This window comes from Pituophis catenifer, unplaced genomic scaffold (genome assembly GCF_029215685.1).
Source record: "Pituophis catenifer annectens isolate HBS135680 unplaced genomic scaffold, rPitCat1.0.hap2 SCAF_5, whole genome shotgun sequence".
Classification (NCBI taxonomy): Eukaryota; Metazoa; Chordata; class Lepidosauria; order Squamata; family Colubridae; genus Pituophis; species Pituophis catenifer.
Window position 1 is genome coordinate 91,085,150 of NW_027256885.1, and position 24,570 is coordinate 91,109,719.

General features: G+C 42.8%; 1 protein-coding gene across 2 annotated transcripts in view; it reads left to right on the plus strand.

The window, feature by feature from the left end:
• TAOK2 (TAO kinase 2) overlaps window positions 1-24,570 on the plus strand; it is a 131,981-nt gene that overhangs the window by 44,359 nt on the left and 63,052 nt on the right. Inside the window, exons 2-17 of one of the 2 annotated variants that reach the window (XM_070944577.1) lie at window positions 1,188-1,360; window positions 2,494-2,565; window positions 2,743-2,844; window positions 3,325-3,370; window positions 3,464-3,560; window positions 4,617-4,730; window positions 6,267-6,358; window positions 6,469-6,562; window positions 6,656-6,737; window positions 7,448-7,615; window positions 7,932-8,144; window positions 9,136-9,264; window positions 11,603-11,839; window positions 14,510-14,638; window positions 17,868-18,071; window positions 19,004-19,243. In XM_070944577.1, coding sequence (XP_070800678.1) covers window positions 1,229-1,360; window positions 2,494-2,565; window positions 2,743-2,844; window positions 3,325-3,370; window positions 3,464-3,560; window positions 4,617-4,730; window positions 6,267-6,358; window positions 6,469-6,562; window positions 6,656-6,737; window positions 7,448-7,615; window positions 7,932-8,144; window positions 9,136-9,264; window positions 11,603-11,839; window positions 14,510-14,638; window positions 17,868-18,071; window positions 19,004-19,243 — 2,151 coding nt within the window. In that variant the 5' untranslated portion in view covers window positions 1,188-1,228. Of the gene's footprint in view, window positions 1-1,187; window positions 1,361-2,493; window positions 2,566-2,742; window positions 2,845-3,324; window positions 3,371-3,463; window positions 3,561-4,616; window positions 4,731-6,266; window positions 6,359-6,468; window positions 6,563-6,655; window positions 6,738-7,447; window positions 7,616-7,931; window positions 8,145-9,135; window positions 9,265-11,602; window positions 11,840-14,509; window positions 14,639-17,867; window positions 18,072-19,003; window positions 21,149-24,570 lie in introns of those variants that run through there. The other variant, XM_070944576.1, reaches the window with a different exon arrangement.

The following is a 24,570-nucleotide window of genomic DNA, read 5'->3' on the forward strand; positions in this document are numbered from 1 at the left end:
TCTTGTGGACAGATGAGACCAAGATAGAGCTTTTTGGTAAAGCACATCATTCTACTGTTAACTGCAAACGGAATGAGGCCTATAAAGAAAAGAACACAGTACCTACAGTGAAATATGGTGGAGGTTCACTGATGTTTTGGGGTTGTTTTGCTGCCTCTGGCACTGGGTGCCTTGAATGTGTGCAAGGCATCATGAAATCTGAGGATTAACAATGGATTTTGGGTCGCACTGTAGAGCCCAGTGTCAGAAAGCTGGGTTTGCGTCGGAGAACTTGGGTCTTCCAGCAGGACAATGACCCCAAACATACGTCAAAAAGCACCCAGAAATGGGTGGCAACAAAGCGCTGGAGAGTTTTGAAGTGGCCAGCAGTGAGTCCAGATCTCAATCCCATTGAACACCTGTGGAGAGATCTTAAAATTGCTGTTGGGAAGAGGCGCCCTTCCAATAAGAGAGACCTGGAGCAGTTTGCAAAGGAAGAGTGGTCCAAAATTCCAGGTGAGAGGTGTAAGAAGCTTATTGATGGTTATCGGAAGCGACTGATTTCAGTTATTTATTCCAAAGGGTGTGCAACCAAATATTAAGTAAAGGGTGCCAATGATTTTGTCCAGCCCATTTTTGGAGTTTTGTGTAACATTATGTCCAATTTGCTTTTTTTCCTCCCTTTTTTGGTTTTGTTCCAATACACACAAAGGGAATAAACATGTGTATAGCAAAACATGTGTTACTGCAATACTTTTCTGTGAGAAATACTTCATTTTCTGGAAAAATTTCAGGGGTGCCAACATTTACGGCCATGACTGTAAGACAGGGTCTTATTTTCGGGGAAACATGGTAGCAAGCCCTCCAAAGGCTTGTACTTTTTAAAAAATAGAGAATCATATCATTTTGTTCATCTCTCCTTTCAATAAAGATAGCGCAGAAATTAATGCAAATAACAAATTGGGTAAACTGAGTAGGTGAGAATATTATTACATGTGGATTACATGTGGCCTTGAACCCACTTCTTCAAATGGGAGTATAATTTTCATATATTTATACCCTTTCTTCTAGCAAGGATCTCAGGATTTGCTTTGCTTCAGCAAGATGGCAGCATCAGCTATCATTGAATTACATTCTTATAAATAAGAATAAATTACCTTATTTATACCCAGCTGGTCCACTTTGCTAATATTTGTTTCCCACTTTAGGAGAACAGCAACAGTGAAGCCCAGCCTCATCCACGGCCGCCATGCCGTCTAATGCCCGGGCTGGCAGTTTGAAGGACCCCGAAGTGGCTGAGCTGTTCTTCAAGGATGACCCTGAGAAGCTCTTTGTTGACCTGCGGGAGATTGGTCATGGCAGTTTTGGAGCTGTCTACTTTGTGAGTGCCAAAGGAGTGTTAATGCTCAAGCCTTGCCAAGATCATTTAACACAACTCTTTCCCATCGGCCTTGCTTGTAGTAGAACCAGTTTTGCTTCTGGGTCCCATCCCATCAGGAGGGATATCACTGAATATTAATATCACTGAATATTAGATGTTGAAGAGCAATAGTGGGAGGAACTTTCTCCACATCTTGCTGATAGCTTTCTCAGGGAGAATCTGATTGGCCATGGTCAAAAATGGGAAGATGAACTGGTCTGATTTAGTAGTGATGATGTAACTTTAAATGGATTATTGGGTACTCGCCAGTCCCATGTATCTCTGGCCTCGTGGGCCTCTCTGCTGTAAGAATACGTGTGTTCTGCCCCAGCTACGGACCCCAAAGAACGCAGCACGCACAAAGTCTGTACAAACCTTAATTTACTAATTAAAGACTACTAATGAGCTTTCTTAGTAGTTGTTCGAACACAAGTACAATAAATCAGTCTTTTCTGAACAAGGGCTGTTAATTTAACTTCATTAACAGCCAACAAGAATTCAAAGAATAATAACTCAGTTCTGAGGCACAGTATTTCAGATAACCATAAAACTGTGGTTGGCAGAATGCCCAGAAGCAATTTGCAGGAAAACTGATAAGAGAGAAACAAGAGCCAAATCAAACGTCGTCCTTCCTTAAATAGGCTAGGGGAGTGGCCAATTAGCCCCAAGCTTTACTCTCGAGGAGACCTCCTCCTGAGGAGCCACTCCTGCCTTTTGGCAGCTCTGCGCGCCCGTGCATTGAGAAGAAGCTCCTCCTCTTCGTCCTCTTCGCTTATGGGAGCTTCTGGAGGTTCTGAAGGCCCTGGCTGAATCCCCGCCTCTGGCACCACATCTTCTCCAGCCTCCTCATTGTCCGGCTCGAGTGCCAACTGCATAGGCTGCTGGCGCAGCACCACACCAGCCTCCTCGCTGTCGGAATCAGCTACTAACTGCACAGGCCACAACAGCGTGATTCACCGTGCGATGTGAAATTTACTCCTTTTGAACTGTATTTTTTCCAGGCATAGGAACCAAGTTCCTCTCTGAACGTGACTGTGGATGCTGATAGTTATTTTCATCATCCTTCTTTGGTTTACTCTCGTTATCTTCCCCAGGCTCGAGACATACGCAACAATGAAGTGGTGGCTATTAAGAAGATGTCCTACAGTGGGAAGCAGTCTAATGAGGTTGGTCCTCTTTAAACTATTAACACAGTTGTGTTGACCGTTAACTTCTAGCCACTCCCTGGCCTAGGTAATCCAGTTCTCCTGCTTTTCAAATTTTCTAGGCTTCTTGTAATATTCTCTCCTTTACTTGAAATGTAGAAGTATATTGGAGCTCAGGCTCTCTTTTGTACTTTCCAGAAATGGCAGGACATTATCAAGGAGGTGAAATTTTTGCAAAAGCTACGACACCCAAACACAATTGAATACAAGGGCTGCTACTTACGGGAACATACAGCATGGGTAAGATGAGAGTGAAACAGATCATTCTAAGCCATTCGTGTGATATATTACAGAAAGCCTTTTAAAGAATTTAAGATATGTAGTGAAAATGCAGATGAACTGGGCTTTGGATGAGGGGAAGTCTTGAAAAGGGCCTGAATGATGACTGGGTTTCTTGCTTCTCTGCCTGAAACCTTAATGCAATTTAAGGGAGGGAATTGCAATGCAATAGAGAGGTGGCTCCTTTCTTGAAAATTATGAAGAAATTTTTTTGGGTGGTATTCTATTTATATTCAGGGGTTTTTTGGAGGTGGGTGGCATTGGTGCAAGAATGGTGGACTTTTGGTTTGATTTAGTGTTCTTATATTCTTAAGTGAATTGGAAATGCCAGGTACAAAATGGAATTGGCATACTGGGCTCATAGAGCCCTGATTGGGACAGGATGTTTGAAGTTCAAAGGATTTATTTGCCCTATGCTAACATTTCCTCTTAATTCACTAGCTGGTGATGGAATACTGCCTAGGCTCAGCCTCAGATTTGCTGGAAGGTGAGTCCAAGACCAATTGAAGAGACCAGTCTTCCCACATATCTTTTCTGAGACCTTTAAATAATGTTCTTTCCTCCATCCCTTCTTTCCTAGTACACAAGAAACCACTGCAGGAAGTAGAGATTGCAGCCATAACGCATGGTGCTCTGCAGGGACTTGCCTACCTGCATTCACACAATATGATCCACAGGTGAGCTCTATATTGTGTTACTGCACTCTCTTAGAGATGTTGCTGCTTATAACACCCATTTAGTGTAGGACAGTATGATCTAGTTGTTGCTGCATTGTGAAATCTGTACCAGAATCTGTTACTATGTTTTTCAATCAGCTCCATGCGTCTCTGACACAACCATTTCTTGCTACATTTTACTTTTTATTCTCTTTATATGATTTGCAGGTAGAATGGCAAAATTACTTTAGTTAAATTCGTGCTTCAGTCAAATGTTGCACTTTATGCAGTCTAGCTCAATTATCAGAACTGGACAGTCTTCAAATTTCTTAAATCTGCTTTGTCCTTAATATCCCAAACAACTTAAGGAAAAGACTTATAGTTAAAACATGTTGCTTTTTATCAGATTTTGCAGTTAATATAGGTAGTCCATGTTTAGTGACTGCCTGTTTTAGCAACTGTTTGAAGTTACAACATTGATGAAAAAAGAACTTTACTACCATTTACAACTTCCACAAGTTGGTAAAGCAAACAAAAGCTGAAGTCTGATATTAAATGCAGTCACGGTTTCACTTAGTGACCACTTTGCTTAATGACCGCTAAAAAGGACTACCTATATGTTTTCAACTCAAGAACTATGCTATACTCCAGGGGTGTCAAACTCACGGGCCAGATGCGTCACATGCTGGCCACCCCCACCCCCGTTTTAGCAAAGGGGGGGGAAAGTTGCGATATGTCATGTGACAACGTGTCGTTGCGAGTTTGACACCCCTGCTATACACTTTTCTACTAAAAAAAAATCCTCATTTCAGCAGCCTAATTTTAAGTTGAGTAGAAATCTTTCACTTGTTGCTATCAAACTATTGAGAGTCAAGAGGCCATTACCAATATAGAAGTTTGTTAATGCAGCCCTCTCTCTTTCTCCTGGTCGTCCTGGTCCATATAAATGTTGCTCTAATCGTTCTCTTCCTGTTTTCTCCTGCCACTCACACTCCTTTTCATCTTGGCTGCCCATATTTGTCCACTGTGTTCTCTGTTTCTCTGTTCAGTTTTTAATTACTGTGCTTGTCTTTTCAGGGACGTGAAAGCTGGGAATATCCTTCTGACTGAACCAGGACAAGTGAAGCTGGGGGACTTTGGCTCAGCTTCTATCATTGCTCCTGCTAACTCCTTTGTTGGCACCCCATACTGGTAAACTGGCAGAATGAGATTTTTGTGTAATCTGAAACAGCAGGAATAACTTTATTGACCATATCCTCATACCCTAGCCACTTAGGAAGAGTGAAGGTGTGGCTGGAGAGACAGTGAGAGGGAGTAGATATGCATTTGAGACTCCCTGGTTCTTTGAAGAAGAACAAATGTGATAATTAAAAATGTAGGTTCCCTGGGTTTTGCAAAGAGTCCCAGTGTAGTTTTGACAACAGTTGATTCTAAAAAAAATATGAAGTCTTCTCTTTTTATAGGTCAAAGATTGGAGGGTGTAATTCAGGAGTGTTCCAGTTTGGGGGGGCACCATATGTGAATTTTGAGGGGCATGCTTTGGAGCCTCATTTCAAGAAGTAATGGGTCTAAGAAAATGAAATATATTGGGTGTCAAACACAAGGCCCGTGGGCCGGATTCAGCCCGTGGGGTGCTTAGAATCTGGCCTGCGGAGCTGCCCTGGAAACAGCAAAGGACCGTCCCATGGTGCCTCTGCCAGCGAAAATGGAGACAGGGCGGGCTGCGTGCAGCTCCCTGGGTTCCGTTTTCACTGGCAGAAGGCTGCAGTTTGGCTGTTCTGGCCGAAAACGGAGCCTCGAGTGACATCGAGCTGGCCACACCCCCTGGCCACACCACCACCACCCCCGGCCCCCTGAGGTCAAACACAACCGTGATGTGGCCCTCAATGAAATTGAGTTTGACACCCCTGAAATATATTAAATTGGGAAGGCCGCACACGTTTCCCCAGGTTCCATTTTCACTGGCGGAGAGCTGCAGGAGGCCATTGAGGCCAAAAATGGAGCCTCAAGTGACATCGAGCTGGCTACACCCCCTGGCCATGCCACTACCACCACCGGCCCCCTGAGGTCAAACACAACCGTGACGTGGCCCTCAATGAAATTGAGTTTGACATTCCGAAATATATTAAATATATATTAATAATACACATTCATGTGTTTAATAATTTCCCCCTTTTGATTAATAGCAACATTGACAATTCGGCAGTATTTTGTGGTCTATGTCCAGGGTCAGCTCTTCGATGGAACAATCTTCCAGGCTCTATGTAACAATGTGAGCCATTGCTAAGTCATGATGCATGTGTTAGGGTTCCAAGTAACACCCCCAACGAAAGACAACTCTGAGGCTTGAAGTTCCTCAAAAGTTCCATTTTATTAGAGATGTCATATTGGTACATCTGGGAAAACCTGAATCTGAAAGCTTCCAGGTTTTCCCCACCCAAAGGAAAGTCCAGGTCCCTGCCCAGCACTCACATGTCCATCACATGGTCCAATCAAAGCACCGTCCCATCTGGAGATGCCTCCCAGTCACACCCCTCCAGGTGCAGGGCAAAATGTCCTTGACTCTCTGAGAAAGGAATGTTATTATGACTATATATCTACCCTGCTCCATACAATCCCCCCTCCCAGTTTCCTACAGTACTAAATGTGGCAGGCCTGAAGGCCCCATGCAAAAGATGGCTTCCAGGCCTGACAGCATGATTGCTTTATCTTGCACTCTCTTTCTAGGATGGCTCCCGAGGTGATTCTAGCCATGGATGAGGGGCAGTATGATGGCAAGGTGGATGTCTGGTCACTTGGCATCACTTGCATTGAACTTGGTATGGTATCCAGCCTTATAGGTTGGAATTAATTGGGGGAATGATGTGGAAGAGGGCTTTCTGCAAAACCACAAATACCGCTGCTAACATTACTGTCTTTGTATCTTTAGCGGAGCGCAAACCACCCCTCTTTAACATGAATGCTATGAGTGCCTTATACCACATCGCCCAGAATGATTCACCACTGCTGCAATCTAGTCATTGGTAAGGAAAACTCCAGAAACCGCTTTAAGCTTACAAAAAAGAGAGGTTTATAGATTCAAATGAATCCCTGACTTTCTTCCCTGTTTTCTTCAGGTCTGAATATTTCCGAAATTTTGTGGATTCATGCCTGCAGAAGATCCCCCAGGACCGTCCAACCTCTGATGTGCTGCTTAAGGTATCTCCCACCTGTTTTCACTCCTGAAAGATTCCTTTCCCCCCCACCCACCCCACATCCCCGGCACACTATGCCTGTAGCTGTGGAAGTTGTATTCATTTTATCCCATCTGGGACAAAAAGAAGAAGTTAAAGTAAAGATAAGAACACTAGATATTTAAATTAGAAGAATGTGTTAAGGAAAAAGCTAGCATCAGGAACTAGTAATACATGAAAAATGTTGGTACACATGTTTCTAGGGAAACACCCTAATAAATAACACTCTTCATCATTTATTCCCCACAGACCCATGATAAATACTGAATCTTCACATTGGATTCATAGAATTATAGAACTGTGTGTTGAAAGTGTACACCTAGCATTGATTTTGGTTGATTTTTTTCCTTGTTGTTGATAAGCAATGAGTTATTCTGTCTTCCAAGGTATTTGAGTTTCTCTCACTTTCTGTTCCTAAATGGACTTGAGTAACCATTACATGTTAAATCTAGGTTTACTCAAGTTAAATTGAGAGTAATTATGCATTGTTGTTAAAGAAATATAGTTATTAGGTCCTAAGAAATCTCAGTGGTTGTTATCCAACTCTGTGAGTGTACTTAATAATAGAAAAGGATTGCTCAGATCACAAATTCTAAGAGATTGGTGGATAACTTTAGAGACCTTTTGCAGACTTACTTCCTTGGTTTCATGCTAGTTCTTCCTGTGACTCCACAGCATTGCTTTCTCTTGAGGGAGCGGCCCCAGACAGTTATCATGGACCTGATTCAGAGGACCAAGGATGCAGTGAGGGAGCTTGACAATCTCCAGTACCGCAAGATGAAGAAAATCCTCTTCCAGGAGGCTCAGAATGGTCCAAATGCAGAGGCACCCGAAGAGGAAGAGGTTTGTTGTTGTTTTCCCACTTTCTCTGATACAGTTCTCCCTGGCTTTCTTGGACCTCAGCTCACATAATTCTCTCACCATCATGAGAGTAATAGTGCAGGAGGCTTCCTTACTCCAAGACCATTTCCTATACACACACACATAGTCTCTCTCTGTCTCATTCTCTCTCTCTCATTCTCTCTCTCTCTCTCTCTCTCTCTCTCTCTCTCTCTCTCTCTCTCTCTCTCTCTCTCTCTCTCTCTCTCCCTCTCCCTCCCTCCCTCCCTCCCTCCCTCCCTCCCTCCCTCCCTCCTTTAATCCTTCTTTGCTGTTTCAGGAAGTAGAGCAGTTTCTTCACCGGACAGGAACCATCAATAGCATGGAGAGCAGCCACTCAGTACCCAGTATGTCCATTAGTGCCAGCAGTCAGAGCAGCAGCGTGAACAGCCTGGCCGATGCCTCAGATGATGATGACGGGGCTGAGATTGCCATGATGCAGGAAGGCGAGCACACCGTCACCTCCAATAGCTCTGTCATCCACCGTCTGCCGGTATAGAACTCAGTGTGCTTCTGCAAGAACAGTCAAATGTCAATTTCAGAATAAAGCGAAGGTTGGGAAACTTTGTGGAATATTTTCTAGCATGTGATAGAAAATGTAAGCCTGCCTGCAAATTGACCATAAGGATATGGGAATCCATTTTCTTGGTAGAGAAAATGGAAGTCGGGGGGGGGATGGGAAAGGAGAGAGAGAAGCATGCTGCTGATCACGGAATTGGATTCCAGTGGATCATTACATCCTACTTGCTTCCTTATGTTGGATGTGGGTGGGTACACTTTCCCATCCCCCCTTGCTTTTGGGGGAAAAATCAGTTCTTTTCTAGACTAGTCTTCCCTAGCTGTCTACATTTCTTGGGATTGCAGCTACGTTTCTACATACTTTGGAAACAGCAGTTGGAGGAAACCCAACTAGATTACAAATGCCTAATCTTGTCCCAAAGGTACTTTTTCAGGAGGCAACTGGACTTTCCTGAAAAAACACATTTGGGACAAACATGACCTGGATGACTGAGATGACTACAGACAAATGCCTAGTCTGTTCATGGTTAATCTGGTCTGTCCATGTGATCTTGCTTTGTGCTTAAGACTGGAAACATGACTGAAGTTGAAGCCTCAACCCAGGTTTCCTCAACATGGCACAGATGTTCATCTGATACACCCTCCAGTTGCTTAGAATTCTAGGAATTACTGCCACAACACATCTGGATGGCGTCAAGTTTGGAAGATTGCCTTAGGGACTATATTACTTTAAATTTCTGAAATCTTGGAATTCCTTCTATAGTACACTATATAACAGCTTGTGGTCCTGCTCCACTATATTTTCACACTTCCACTTCCTAAAACTGGCTAAACCTAAATTACTCATAGAAGTGCTGTTTGATCTGCCGACTCTACATTCTGTTTGTGCCTTTTAAAGGAAAACTTGCAGAGTCAATGTTAGAAGCTAAGGCATAGCTTCTTATGTGCATTTTAATGCTTTTCAGGGCCATGACAATCTGTATGATGATCCCTACCAGCCGGAATTGGAGCCCCAGAGCTCATCGTCAGTTGCCCGACGTCGTGCCTACTGCCGTAACCGAGATCACTTTGCCACCATTCGTACGGCTTCTCTGGTGAGGGGAGAAACTTGCTTATATTTTATTGCATTATTACATTGATAATCCTGCCTTCATATTTTGTACAACTCAAAGCAGTGCATAGAATGGTCTCGCCTTCTATTTTTCCCTCAACAACCACCCTGTGAGATGGATTGACTGATTAAGAGTGTGGCCAAAGTCACTAGCTGCTTTTCATGCCTAAAGGAGGACTAGAACTCAACAGTTTCCTGGTTTCTGGTCCAGCACCTTCATCCCTACGCCAAACTTGATCTCAGTTGGATTCAGTCCCTTTTGTTTTGCCAGTCTCCTTCCTTTGTTGGTAGCTTCATAAATTGCCTACTAAACCTTCTTCTTCCTTTCTCTTAATGTATTAGTCAGTGAAGTTTCAATGTTTGTGGCATCTGGAGCCCTCTGTAGGAATTTGCTGCAGTGCAGTTGTTAAGCAAGAAGCAGAGAAAATTAGGACAGAAAGAAATCTGTGAACTACCTGAAATGCAGTTGTTCTGCCTGTTTAAAGAAAAAAGTATATTCATGGTGAACAAGATGGCTTTGGGAAGTGTTATTATTTTTAGCGTTATTTAGGAGCTGATCAAGCAAAATAGTTTAACATTTCCTTTGGTAAGACCAGAACAGTGGATAAGTGCCAGAAATTGCACCTTTTGTATTGAGAACATTTTTTTCAACAATTTTCTAAGAGAGGTTAGCAATATTTATTTAAAATGTGAATGCTTCTGTTTCTTAAAGACAGCTGCTTCATTAAATCCCATGCAATTAAAGAAATTCTGAATCATTAATGATTTGACTGTTTCAGTTATTCAATTTAGAAGGCAACGGGTGTGGGGGTGGCAAACTTTCAGAAGCTAGATATGATATTTAATATTTGGATGATGATAGAGGTAAGGATTACAGAAGGAAGGGCAAGGATGTAAAATGAGTAGAACCATACCAGGTGGACAAAGATGGGATTTAACAAAGGCACGTTTGGGAGATTCAATGTTTTTCCTGTTTTTTATCTGTGTTGAATCCTTTCAGAGCTGAATTCAGTTTTCACATGGTATCTATATCAAAAGTGCAAAACCAGCATTCCCAATTTCAATAATCATTATGCCAAAATAAGAATCATGTTACTCTTCTGAATATGTCATGTTTTACTCCATTTGTTGATCTAAGCTGAGTCATCTTGAATGAAAACCTGTTAAGTTTCTTTACCATCAAGGCAGTGGTGGGTTGCTCCCGGTTCTGTCTGGTTCTTGCGAACCGGTAGTAAAAGCGGCGGGAGGCTCCACCCACCCGCCTGGACTTCATAATGGACGATCTGCACATGCGCAGAAGCGTACACGCTCCCATTGCAAACCGGTAGTAAAGGTAAGTAGAACCCACCCCTGCATCAAGGGAAGTTATGTGCACTAAAGGTGTGCTATAGTTGGATCCAAAGTGCACAAGTGGCTTAGGACCTGGTTATCTACGGGACCGCCTACTACCACCAATAGCCTCCCACCGGCCAGTACGCTCTCATAGAGAGGGACTCCTCCGGGTGCCGTCAGCCAAACAGTGTCGGCTGGCGACCCCTAGGGGGAGAGCCTTCTCTGTGGGGGCACCTACCGTCTGGAATGAGCTCCCCCCAGAGATACGGAGGATCCCGGATCTGCGCACCTTCCGCCGCGCTGTGAAGACCTTTTTATTCCATCAAGCGGGCTTGGCCTAATCTCCTCCCTCTTTTAATATGTAAATTTTAATCTGTTTTTAAATTATTGGGGTGTTTTAATTTGTCCGGGCCAAAATGATTTAATTTGATTTTATCTGGTTTTTAATTTTTTTGTATTTATGTATTTTATTGTTTGGCTGTTCATCGGGAGTAGGGCGGTATACAAATCAAATAAACTAAACTAAACTAAACTAAACTAAACAAGGGTACATACATAGGATCCAGTGTGCGCGCTCTTTTTCTACTTTTTGGAAGCTCCTTCAACAAGCTGTGCCTTTTCTTGGGCTGGCACAACGCAAGTGGTAGTGGGAAACTGCCCACTGCTGCCCTGTCTCCCATTGCCCTAACCTCTCCTTAACTGGCAGGTAATTTTTCCTGAGCCCCTTCAGGCACCATGCAAATCCAGGAAAAGGTAAGATTCTTGAAGGATCAGCCAAGAGGGAGTGAGAAGATGCTAATACCGGATCAGAAGATCCTTGCCTGCTTCAGATCTGAATGTGCACACTTCAGTGTATTGTTCCTCTTACCCCACGGCAGGATTAGTTCCGTAATAAACTCATGAATGGTGTTGTCTACATATCACAATTTTGGATTAAATTAAATTTTCCTGTTTCTCTCTTCTTCCTCTCTTCCGTTCCTTCCTTTCAGGTGACTCGCCAAATCCAGGAGCATGAGCAAGACTCAGCACTGCGGGATCAGATGAGCGGCTACAAACGGATGCGGCGTCAACATCAGAAACAGTTGCTGGCTTTGGAGAACAAACTGCGGGCTGAGCTGGATGAGCACCAGCTGCGCCTCGACAAAGAGCTTGAGGCCCACCGCAACAACTTCTCGGCTGAGGCTGAAAAACTGGCCAAGAAGCATCAGGCTATTTTTGAGAAAGAGGTGAGGACGGGAGACTTAGATAGGGAGATGGAAGATCACTTGGCCAAAGGGATAGAAACTACAAATGAATTCCTATGAGAGCGGGAAGGTGGGAAACTGGTCTCCAGCACAAGTTGCAGTGGTTGTCCGGTAACACAAAAATTAAGCCCCTTTTAGTATAGCAGGCACTAAAACAGCTTATTTCAAAGGGAGGGAGGGAGGGAGGGAGGGAGGAAGGAAGGAAGGAAGGAAGGAAGGAAGGAAGGAAGGAAGGAAGGAAGGAAGGAAGGAAGGAAGGGAAAATTGTTAAAATTGCTAATACTAATCCCAAAATTTTGAGACATTTCAGCATTCTTGATGGAAATACTGCGAAGTCTCATGAGAGAAGATTGAAATCTTGCAAATGGATGGTAATTTCATGAGACTTCGGTATTTTTACCACCCATTCTTATTGAGCTGATCACCACCTTGAGGGGTGTCACCAAAGTACTGGCAACTGTTGTAGGTGGCACATTTTTAATCCTTGGTGAAAGAGTATCTCCAGATTGAAGTAATTATTTCCCCTATTTCCTTTTGATTATTCCTTCTCATACACATTTATACCCAACTCTTGTGAGATTAAATAAAGCATTGCAGGTTTGCTTGGGAAGAGCCTCTCTGATTAACTCATACTGTTCTGATTGTTCCCATTCCTTCTGGCCACATCAGCAATGATCTGGTAACTTTGGTAGATCAAAGCAAGGAGATCAATTATCCTAAACAGAAATAGGTTCGATCATAACAGGTCCTATGTTCCTGAATCTGATCTATTCTTTAAAATTAAAACATCCTCCCCCAAAGAATTGAATAATTTAGACAAAGGTGTTTACAACCAATTCTTCTGGTTGTCAAGAAATGTTATGCCTTGTACAAATTGTACAATTATTGTATGACATTTTTATTAACGATTACAATTACAGAGATTAAAAACTAATACAACTAAAAAATAATAGAATACAAAAAAATAGAAAGTGCAGAAAATGGGAGAAAATAAAAATAGAAAAGATACAAAAATAAGAATATAATAAAGAAAAAAAGAACTATAACAAAGAAATGACTTCTGCTTCATCACAAGTATAAGCAATTTTAGTAACTTTTTACCTTCTCTTAAAATACAGCACATGATCTCTTCTTCCTGCTTCCCATCTCTTGTCATCTCAGTCCTGGTCAGCAAAAGTTCACTGTGAGGTTTCTGGAGATAACAGCATATCTATTTTAACCTTGAACAAATGAACCAACTTGATATTCCTTCCCTTTGATTTTAACAATCTTGATCCCATTCAAATAATGTCATAGAACGTTACTTCTTTTCATATTTTCTTTGTCCCCTCTACAAAATTCTTCAAAGCTTTCTTCTGTAAATTGAGTACAGGAAAATTACTCTCAGTATATTATCCTTTTTAATTACTAAGACATCAGCCAGTTTCTTTTGTATATCCAGAATATATTTTTCCATATCATTCTTGTAGCTGTCATTTTTAAACCTGCTTTCAGCTCAGTCTCAATCTTGACAAGTAAAACCTGTTCCTCTTTCCTAACATCCTTGAAACAGTCTAATTAGAGGCAGACACTTGTACAATTGACATTGTTCAAGGCAGGCTTTCAATGTATCCCATGTTAAAATATTTTGCTTCATCCTATATTAGTAACTCAAATTTAAGTATTCCTCTTTGTTATTTTTAGTTCCTTTTGGTTTCCTCTAATGTTAAACCTTCAAAGTCTTATCCCATCATGATTTTTGTAGGAGAATTCAAAACAAAATAATTTTCCCATGGGAAGGATTCTTTCAGTTAATTCCCAAATTTTATTTTAAATCTATCTTGGCCCCTCACTGACTTGCAACTTTCCAAAATCACTGTTTTAATCACCTTTTGCTGTTTATTCTAAAATAATTTTTTTAAGTACTTAAACTTGTATTTAAAACTTTTTTCATTAAGGATTGAAGGAAACTCATCCAGTGTTGTAAAACTTGTCAATCCGAAGGTTCCTAATAGCTGAACGGCAGTCAACAAGCAGTTTCGAAAAGTGATTAGAAAAAGAAATAAGCCCCAACTGTGGGTTGAGCAAGATAACGCATCTCACAGAGCTCTAAATCTACCAGAGATTGCAGTGTTGCGGTCTCCTCCTGAGGAGCAAACTATCTGGTGTACTTGTGGGCAATCTTAAGTCGTCTCCTTGTCCAGAGAGGAATTACAAAGAGACAATCTACTCACCGGCTCTTCATTCCACTGCAGTTTGCCATTTCTTCCCAGAGGTCAAATTGTACACTTTCCTATACTAGGAATCCCATTTCTTTCTAAAGCAGGGGTCACCAACCTTTTTGGTTCCATGAACCTGTGGCGGTGGCTTTGGCAGTTTCGGGAGGGATGGTTTTGCAATCTAAATCCTGCACGAGCACAAATGAAGCTTTGCAGACTCGCCCCCCACTTCAGTGGCCTGCTTTCCAATGGGCCAGTGTTTGGGGGCCTCTGCTCTAAAGGATGGTTTAAAGTTATTAGTCACATGTGCAGTAATGTTTAGTTCCCCCCCCCTCCACACCCTTGGATGATGTTCTGACTATGTACAAAATTGCCAGCATGTAGGCATGGCTAAACCATCTTTCTGTTCCATTCCCATCATTGGTGACCCTGACTGCTCCTCCCATTTCTGCAGGCAAAAGCTGCTCTGGCCGAAGAGAAGAAATTTCAGCAACATATCTTGGGTCAACAGAAGAAGGAGTTGGGCAACTTACTTGAATCACAGAAGCGCCAATATAAGTTAAGGAAGGAGCAGCTGAAAGAGGTATCCTGATTTGAAGGGTGGCGAAACGTAGCAGCAGGAAGCCGAAAGTTCATTATCCCACACTAGTTTGGCAGCTGACTTTCCAAAGTTCCTTTTGCTGCCCTACCTGTGCCTGTGACTATGAAGCCTTTCAGAGATGATGGCACTGGTGATGAAGACGATGAGTTAAATTTACATGTCACCCAACTTCTAGCAATTCTTGCCACAATTTGTTCTCTTATTTTGATTTGTTTTATTTCATGTATAATGCTGTAAATTCCTGCTTTAGGGGCAGATAAAATACAGGTGAAACTCGAAAAATTAGAATATTGTGCAAAAGTTCATTTATTTCAGTAATGCAACTTAAAAGGTGAAACTAATATATGAGAGAGACTCATTACATGCAAAGTGAGATAGTTCAAGCCTTGATTTGTCATAATTTTGATGATTATGGTTTACAGCTCATGAAAACCCCAAATTCACAATTTCAGAAAATTAGAATATTGTGAAAAGGTTCAATATTCTAGGCTCAAAGGGTCCCACTCTAATCAGCTAATTAAGCCATAACACCTGCAAAGGGTTTCTGAGCCTTTAAACGGTCTCTCAGTCTGGTTCAGTAGGAATCACAATCATGGGAAAGACTGCTGACCTGACAGTTGTGCAGAAAACCATCATTGACACCCTCCATAAGGAGGGAAAGCCTCAAAAGGTAATTGCAAAAGAAGTTGGATGTTCCCAAAGTGCTGTATCAAAGCACATTAATAGAAAGTTATGTGGAAGGGAAAAGTGTGGAAGAAAAAGGTGCACAAACAGCAGGGATGACCGCAGCCTGGAGAGGATTGTCAGGAAAAGGCCATTCAAAGGTGTTGGGGACTTTCACAAGGAGTGGACTGAGGCTGGAGTCAGTGCATCAAGAGCCACCACACACAGACGGATCCTGGACATGGGCTTCAAATGTCGTATTCCTCTTCTCAAGCCGCTCCTGAACAACAAACAACGTCAGAAGCGTTTTACCTGGGCTAAAGACAAAAAGAACTGGTCTGTTGCTCAGTGGTCCAAAGTCCTCTTTTCTGATGAGAGCAACTTTTGCATCTCATTTGGAAACCAAGGACCCAGAGTCTGGAGGAAGAATGGAGAGGCACACACTGCAAGATGCTTGAAGTCCAGTGTGAAGTTTCCACAGTCTGTGTTGATTTGGGGAGCCATGTCATCTGCTGGTGTTGGTCCACTGTGCTTCATTAAGTCCAGGGTCAACGCAGCCGTCTACCAGGAGATTTTGGAGCACTTCATGCTTCATTCCTCAGACGAGCTTTATGGGGATGCTGACTTCATTTTCCAACAGGACTTGGCACCTGCCCACACTGCCAAAAGTACCAAAACCTGGTTCAATGACCATGGGATTACTGTGCTTGATTGGCCAGCAAACTCGCCTGAGCTGAACCCCATAGAGAATCTATGGGGCATTGCCAAGAGAAAGATGAGAGACATGAGACCGAACAATGCAGAAGAGCTGAAGGCCGCTATTGAAGCATCCTGGTCTTCCATAACACCTCAGCAGTGCCACAGGCTGATAGCATCCATGCCACGCCGCAGTGAGGCAGTAATTGATGCAAAAGGGGCCCAAACCAAGTAGTGAGTACATATGCATGCTTATACTTTTCAGAGGTCCAATATTGTTCTATGTACAATCCTTGTTTTATTGATTTCATGTAATATTCTAATTTTCTGAGATTGTGAATTTGGGGTTTTCATGAGTTGCAAGCCATAATCATCAAAACTATGACAAATCAAGGCTTGAACTATCTCGCTTTGCATGTAATGAGTCTATCTCATATATTAGTTTCACCTTTTAAGTTGCATTACTGAAGTAAATGAACTTTTGCACGATATTCTAATTTTTCGAGTTTCACCTGTATTTAACTGGTTTTTAGGAATATGTGGAAAATAACATGTCCTAAAAGACCAGAAATAACCAAGTGAGATTTATGCTGTCATGCTGACAGTTCCTATAATGATATGCAGCCTGTTGTTGTGACCTAGGCCCAAGTAGTTATTACCAGACACAATCAGTCCTAAACAAACATATTTTATTAGAACAGCTGAGAATTACTTCATTCTCAGCTTAGTCCAAATTAATTCCAAAACAAGTCCTTCAGAAAAAGTCCTTCGGCCTTATCACAAACCTTTGTCTTCTTTGGCACCCTGCCAAAGGCTTTTCTTGGCAAAGCCCCATGAAGTTCAGAAACAAGAGACTCTGACAAGAAACAAATGTAGCAACGTTGCTTTCCTACAAAGAGCCCAAGAGCCCTTGCTGCTCTTTTAAGCCTTATGGGATGGGCCAATCATCTCCTGGCCTTACTCCTGAGTCGTCCTTTTTGCTTTAGCTGCTCTTGCCTTCTGGCAGCTCTTCACATGCGTGCACTAGGAACAGGCTCCTCCTGTTCCTCTGCCTCTCTGCTGTCCGCCTCTGGAGGCTCCGGAGTCCGCACATCGCTCCCAGATGGCCCTGGCCTCATCTCTGCCTCCGATGCAGAGCCCTCGTCTGGGCCTTCCCCTGACTCCAGGACTGGCCCATTGTCCTCCCCAGCCTCCTCACTGTCTGACTCTGCTGCCACCTCCGCATGCTGCTGGTGGACCACAACAACTGTATCTTTGAAGAGAAAGATAGAAATATAAGAGTTGTTTCCCTGAGAGTGACACGATAAGGATTTTTATTCACTGAGCAAACACATAACTGTGGCAAACATGGGGAGACGTCGTTGAAAGTGAGGGTTTTATATCCCCCATGTTTGTTGTTGCTCCGGGATAAAAACAAAAAGGTATATTAAAAAGGAAATGAAAATTTGCCCAGAGGTATAATTTATACGCATTCTTTTGGAATTCTGAACCTGTTAATCTCCAGCCATGAACCGTTTGCCAAGATAACTTTCCTCAATATATGTCTTGGTATGTGAGCTAGAGATAATGAGACCTGTATTCCAAAACCCCTGGGCTGACCCCATTTGGAGGAATCTACCCACAGTTTTTTCCAGTCTTGTACCCAAATGTTGGAGGGGCAATGACTGTACTTCCCCACATCTAAATTTGCATGTCACATAAACCATAATTCAATGGTATACTGAATTGCGTGTTAGAGTGTCAGATGAACTTGGTCATTGCAGTTTGTGAACATGCTGCCCTTCAACAGCCAAAGCTTAGCCCTATGTGTCAACAAAGGAGTGTTAACTTTTTCGTGTTATTCCTTTTGCAGGAGCTCCAGGAGAATCAGAGCACACCCAAGCGGGAAAAGCAGGAATGGTTGCTGAGACAAAAAGAGAACATGCAACATTATCAGGCCGAGGAAGAGGCCAACCTTTTGCGGCGGCAGCGGCAGTACTTTGAGCTGCAATGCCGCCAGTACAAACGCAAGATGCTGCTGGCACGCCATAACTTGGACCAAGACTTACTGCGGGAGGTGGGGACCAGTAATGGGTGCCTGATGGGAGCAGGAAGGGGGTGTCTGTGCTTGAAAAGCAAAACTGCAGGAGATGTACTCTGAGGGGTGGGTGTGTTGGGCAGGGTAAATTGCGTGCCCCTTTTTCCACTCTCTTTCCTTTGGAAAGAGTTGGCATAATGAATGGTTACTTGAATGCCTGCCTTTGCAAGCTCTTTGTAGCTTATTTATTAATTAAATGTACACTAATTAAATGAAGTTAGGCCACCCAATTCCATAGCAACATTTGACAGGGTATAATATTAAACCAGGTTGAGAGAGAGTGAGAGAGTGTGTGAGAGTGTATGGAGTAAAGATGGAATATCTCCAGATCTATGTAGTCCACATACTCAAACCCACTCAGTCTTCTCAGGGTTGGGTGTTACTACCCATCCAGATCCACACAGCCTCAAGGACTGGAACAAGACCTTGTGATAATCATCTGATCAGACCAGAGTCAAGACATATAGTTGGAGACCATAATCATGATATCTGACTCCAAATCGATGCAGTCCCATTTAGACACTACATAGGAGTACATGTGGGGCATATTGTGTGAGGCGCATTGAGATCTAATCCATCCTGTGTGTCAAAAGTCTCAGGCCTGATCTCCCTGCCAACACCAACTAAACCCAACTACAGAGAAAGGAGGAGGACCACTCCCAATACCTAGATGGTCCAGAAGGATATCGTGGTTGATAGTATCAACTCTCATATTGTTCACTTACACAGATAGGATACTAGGTCAAAGGGCATTGATAAAAAGTTGCTGTTGTCGGGCCATTAAAGAAGAGGGTACTCATTGGACAAAAGAAAGAAAAGTGCTGAGTATTTCATATATATTGGAACCATAGATAACTCTTTATGGAACATGACATTCTGACTCTGCTCTCTTTCCCACCCCCAACCTCTAGGAACTGAACAAGAAACAAACACAGAAGGATCTAGAGTGTGCCATGTTGCTGCGCCAGCATGAGTCCACCCAGGAGTTGGAATTTCGTCACCTTCATACTGTCCAGCGTACCCGCACGGAGCTTACCCGTCTGCAACACCAAACTGAGCTGTCAAACCAGCTGGAATACAATAAACGCCGTGAACAGGAACTGCGCCAGAAGCATGCCATGGAGGTCCGGCAGCAGCCTAAAAGCCTCAAAGTAGGTGCTACCTACACGCCACCTTGCTGCCAGTTGTGCCCGGAAGGGCAAGTTGTGGGAATTCTGGAGTCGGGGCAGGGGCACCCAGAGGTGACAGAAATGGACAGATATGAGGCAGGAAGTCTAGACTCTGGACAGGATCTTTTGGGTGGGCATGGTCCTTGTGATAGTGTGGTGGGGGATCAGGAGCATCTGGCAGATTTGGAATATGTCTACACTGAGAATCTAGATCCAAAAGGATGTCAGTTGGATGTCCTGGAGTCGGATTGTGTTTGTGATGATCCAGGTGATGTTACACATGTTGGAGAGGTTTTCCAGTCAACTCGGGTTGAAGCTGAGATAGTAAATTTGGGAATAAAATACCCAGACCTTTTAGAGACATATACACATAGAAAGAACATTTTAAATTCTGAGCTAGACAGTCATGAACAGATGGCCCAGGAATGCAACCAAAGGGAGGAAACTCCAAAGCTGGACCCAGTGCATATTGAGTCTCATGTCCAAGAATGGTCACAAAAGGGCGTTCTAGGCTTGAGGGATCAGGGCGTAGAGACTTTGATGTTAAAAATGAGAGATTGTGGAGAGGTGAAGCCAGATTGGCCCTGCATGGCAGATATAATTCCAGATGGGCAGGAAGCAGAAAATTTGGAGGAAAGACAGGAGTGTCTGGGGCTTGACAGGGAGGGTCACAATGTCTTAGGTTCAAGCAGCAAAGGCTGGATTTTAGACTATTCTATAGCAAGCCTAAAACAGCAAGAACTGTATGGCAAGGGAGTTACCGATGTATGTCTAAGCCAGGAGTTTTTTGGAGAGCTGGATCGCTGCAGAGTTGCTTCTGAGGCTCTGCTGCCAATCTGGGGGCGACCAGGTGTTCTGGAGCCTGATGGCCAAGAAGCCGATGATGAGCTAGAACCATTTCTATGCAAAGAGGATTTGTACACTCAGTCTCTCCCTACTATTCTAGAGGAGGGGTCCTTGAGAGGTTCAGGCGATGGCTGCCTGGCTGGCGATGATCCCTACAGTCAACAGGGGGCTGGCAAATCCCATTCGGGGGGCCCTCTGGTGGCAGCCGTTTTGCCTCATGTTCTCTGTGTGGCTTTGGCCTTGTTGGTCTCTGCGTATCCTTGTGCCCCCACTCTCCTGCTTTTGCTTGCTGTTCTCTGGGCCCAGGGTGGGAGTTTTCAAGATATACTCCTGGCCCTTGAAGGATTCCTAGTGGGTCTGGCAGTTACATATACCCTGTTGCACTCTGTTTTTCTTCTCTCTGGGTCCTCCTTTCTTCTTCTTATCAACTTGGGGGGGACAGTAGGGGTGGTGTGGTTGAGTGCCAACAGGGGTCGCCTGTATGTTCCAGTCATTCTTTTGGCCTCCTACCTCTTAGCGTCTCCCTGGGTTTTCCTGCCCCTTTATCTCCTGGGGGCCCTGGCAAGGCACAGCCTAAAGGGATTTCCCCGCCACGCCCGTCGGTTTTTGCTCTTGGCTCTCCTGCATCTCCCATGCCCGGTTTTCCGCATCCTGCAACACCTGGGGCTGGTTAGCGAACAGGGGCTCTTCCGCCTCTTCCCCAAAACAAACAAAGGCAGCTTCCGGAGTCGTATCCCAGTATTATCCTGCCAGCGGCAGCCACCCCTCCCCTGGCACCACTGGATCCTCGCTTTCCTTGCCAAACCGATCCGTACCCTCAACAGGATCCTCACCAAGGTGATCTGCGCTCAGCTGCCCCCTTCTGTGCTCCACTGTCTCAAGGGCTTGTATGTTTTGAGGGAGGAAAGGCCCAGCCGTATCCCTTGCTTGGTGGCACATGCAGCAAGGCCCAAAGGCTGTTCCAGCGGGCCAGTGAGACGGTTGAATAGAAGCAGTGGTCGTGTGCATGTGTCCCCACCTGTCAGGAAGCCCTGGAGGTAACAGCCCCTCAGTATCTTGGGTTTCTACACCTTGTCTAACATTGTGAAACAAGCCATTCCAGTTGAACTGCCTTACATGGCAATGTTCCGTGCAATGGGCCAGCTTCTGGAATTCTGAGGAATCAGACAGAAGCACTTTGTCAGGGTAGGTAGATTTAATAACTCTGACACACTTTTTCAGTATTTACTCTCAAAGCCATTTTTTTCTCCCTCCAAGGTTTGTTGATGTTTTACTGTCTTCTTATCAGGAGGCTCTGGGCAGGATGTGTTTGGTAAAAGAAGCTTTAATATGGGCAGAGTGGAGAACTAAATGTTTGTGCAAGCTCTGATTGTTTACATATTGAGTGTGGACAGGAGGTTTTGTCTTGTGTTCATTGTGTCAACGAGGAAAGAATCACCTGAGGCCCTTTTGTGTCAGCTATTTGGGAGGACCAAATACAACCTCCTAAAGATGTCTGTAGCTACAAAGGCACTTATTTAGCCAAAAAGGGAAAAATTTGTAGAAATATTGTCAAGTTTAGAGAGTCCAGTGAAGGGAGCTAAAGGTATACAAGTCTCAAAAGGCTGGACTGAGTAAGGAACTGGGGCTAAACAGGAAGAGGACGGGTGTTTAGTCAAATTTCTTACTCAGTCTCTGGCCTATCAGACGAGGATTAACCCATTCAATGGACTCTCACGCAGCACAAGGAGAAAGAACCTTCAGGTAGGTCCAATGTTCCTTTTCATCATCTGGGATAAGGCGTTGAGCTCCAGGTTTGACTGACTGACTGACAGACAGACAGACAAACAAACAAACAAACAAACAAACAAACAAACAAAGTTCCATTCTTACAAATACTTTCCGGTAACCCCTATTTAAAAGTCCAGTAATGGCTGCTTTTTCCATCTTCAGCATCTGTTGCACAGTGAGGAAATACATATGTGTCTTCATTTCAAGCCATTTTTAACTTCTGAAAAGCTTTGCGTTCTAATTCCTGCTAAAATACACAAGTTCTTCATCTGCCACAGAGAAAGAACCCCCTTATGAAAACTTGAGAAATTAAACATGTTTTTAAAAACCAAGTCCTTCAGCTCCTGAGTGTTTGCCTAGTTTAAGTGATTCTTTCGCCGTTCATATATACTTCCACCATTCGTATGTGTGTGTGTGCATGTTTACACACACATACATATATTTATCATTTTTCACCATATTTGTAACAATCCCCCTTTTTAAAAGTTTGAAGTTGAATGTACATATTTGTATTTGTTTGTCGGTAGGTTGGTAAATTTTATATAATTTATTGTGGAGGGAGGAAAGGGGCACTAATAGAATTTTTAAACAATACAATTTGACTGAAAATGGGAGAAATTCATAAAACGACAGCTTATTGTTGTAGATTTTTCCACTTAAAATAATAATGGGCCATCCAGTAGCTTTTTTTTCTTCTTTTTTTCAATGAAAAACCACATGCTGGCATTTGAAATGAATGGCTTGGCATTGCGGTGATTTGCTTTAGTGTAGGCAGTTGCATTTTAATCAAAGAGAAGAAAAATTACCAAATATGACATTTTATGTTTCTGTATGAATGTCTCCTTCAGCCAGGGCATAGGTAACCTCTTTAAGTTAAATAAAAACCAAAGTTGTTTTGCCTTTTAATGCTTCCCCTGGTGTGGTTTGAGGCCTTATAGGTAGGAGAGCAGCCTTTTCATTTTTTTTACAAAACTGGAAACCCTAAACCAGGGCTGTCAAACTCTTGGCCCATGGGCTGGATGCGTCATGCACTGGCCACCCCCACGCCTGGTTTAGCGAAGGGGCAAAAGTCCCAATACATCACATGACGATGCTGTGACAACGCAAGTTTGACACCCCTGCCCTAGACCATCTCTAAAGTGCAAGGATGGATCTCAGAACTGTGATGCTCTTTTTTTCTTATCTTTCCCAGGGTCCAGCTATGCCTTATCTGCCAAGGAATGGGGTTCCCCATTTGGGGGAACTGCCTCATAACATCACAGGCCCCTCTTTCCTTCACTTTTTATACTTCTTTTAAACTCTGCTAACGTATCATTTCCAGGAACCATTTCCTTAAGCTTTAGGGTGAAGGTGTTAATAGACGTCTCAGTGGCTAGTATGACATGCTTGTCCCCAGTCACCTGTTGCTTGCTCCTCAAGTGACCCTATAACACTGGGAGGAGAGGCCTATTTTTTTCATCCAATTAATAGCCAGGTCTGGAAAACCCAAATGCTTGTGCTGCTTCCCTGTATGGCTCCAACTGTTTTTCCTTTTTTAACTTTGAGTAGGTAAGCACTAAACTCATATCACAGCCTACCCTACTTTTTAACTCCAGTATCTTGATCCATTTTAATTCTGACATACTGAAATCCTCTGCATTGGGATGACTTTGTCAAAGAATAAAGGGGAAGCTGCTGTATAAAATCCCAGTTCAGTTTGCATTAATTATTTTGTTGGCTAACTAGCTTTCAAAGGTTTTATTTATTTGGTAGGGAAGAAAACCAAAAGTCCAGTTAATTCTATTTAAACATATATCATCACAGAATCAATATTTTTTAATCCACTCAGGATGTTTATGTGACTGACAACAAACAGAGTGATCCTGAATTCACCGACTTTGAGAATAAATCCTGTTTCAGTAGCAGTTAATTAAGAAAATCGACTTTGCAGTGGCTAAGATTTTTGTCTTTCTGAGTTCTTCATCAACTGCAGGCAATAACCATGTTTTATAGAGTTAAATCAGTTTTAAACAGTCTTCATTCCTATTTATTTTGGTAGCATATTTTTAAAATGGTTACTTCTGTGCATTTCTATGTATTTTTTTCAGTTTCTTATATCCATTCATGTAGTTAGTCCAGTTCCCTCCTCCCAATTTGCAACCCCATCCATCAATACATTTCAGATTATCCTAAATTATATATAATTACATGTTCATTGATTTTGGCTTTTGGTCCCATGTTTGCATAAAGCACATACCTTGTATTTCTCCCTTTTTTGGTTCACCTGTGATTTTTTAAATTTATTCCAGTTTTGCAACATCCATGGATTTGTGTATTTTTTAGCATTCCTCTTAACCGTTTTTTTGGCCAAGCTTGTTTTCATTAATCTAGATTCTATTTTGTCCATTTTAATAATGTGTTTTGTATTCCCATTTTTTGTGTGTTTAAACTATGTTTTTTCCCCTCTATCTTCACATTTTTAAAAAATGATGTTAAATATTTTTAATTTATTTCTCCCATTTCATGTGGGGGGACATTCTTCTGTGGTTTATTTATTTCTCCCTTTCCTGTTGTGGATGCATGTGAAATTTTGAAGGAAAAAGAAATAAAAATTCTGCACCACAATTTACCACCTCTGTATTGTGAGTTTTGAGTTTGATGTGATTTGATTTTTAAGAAAATAGGGCACTTAAGCTTAAAAATGTCTATTTTCA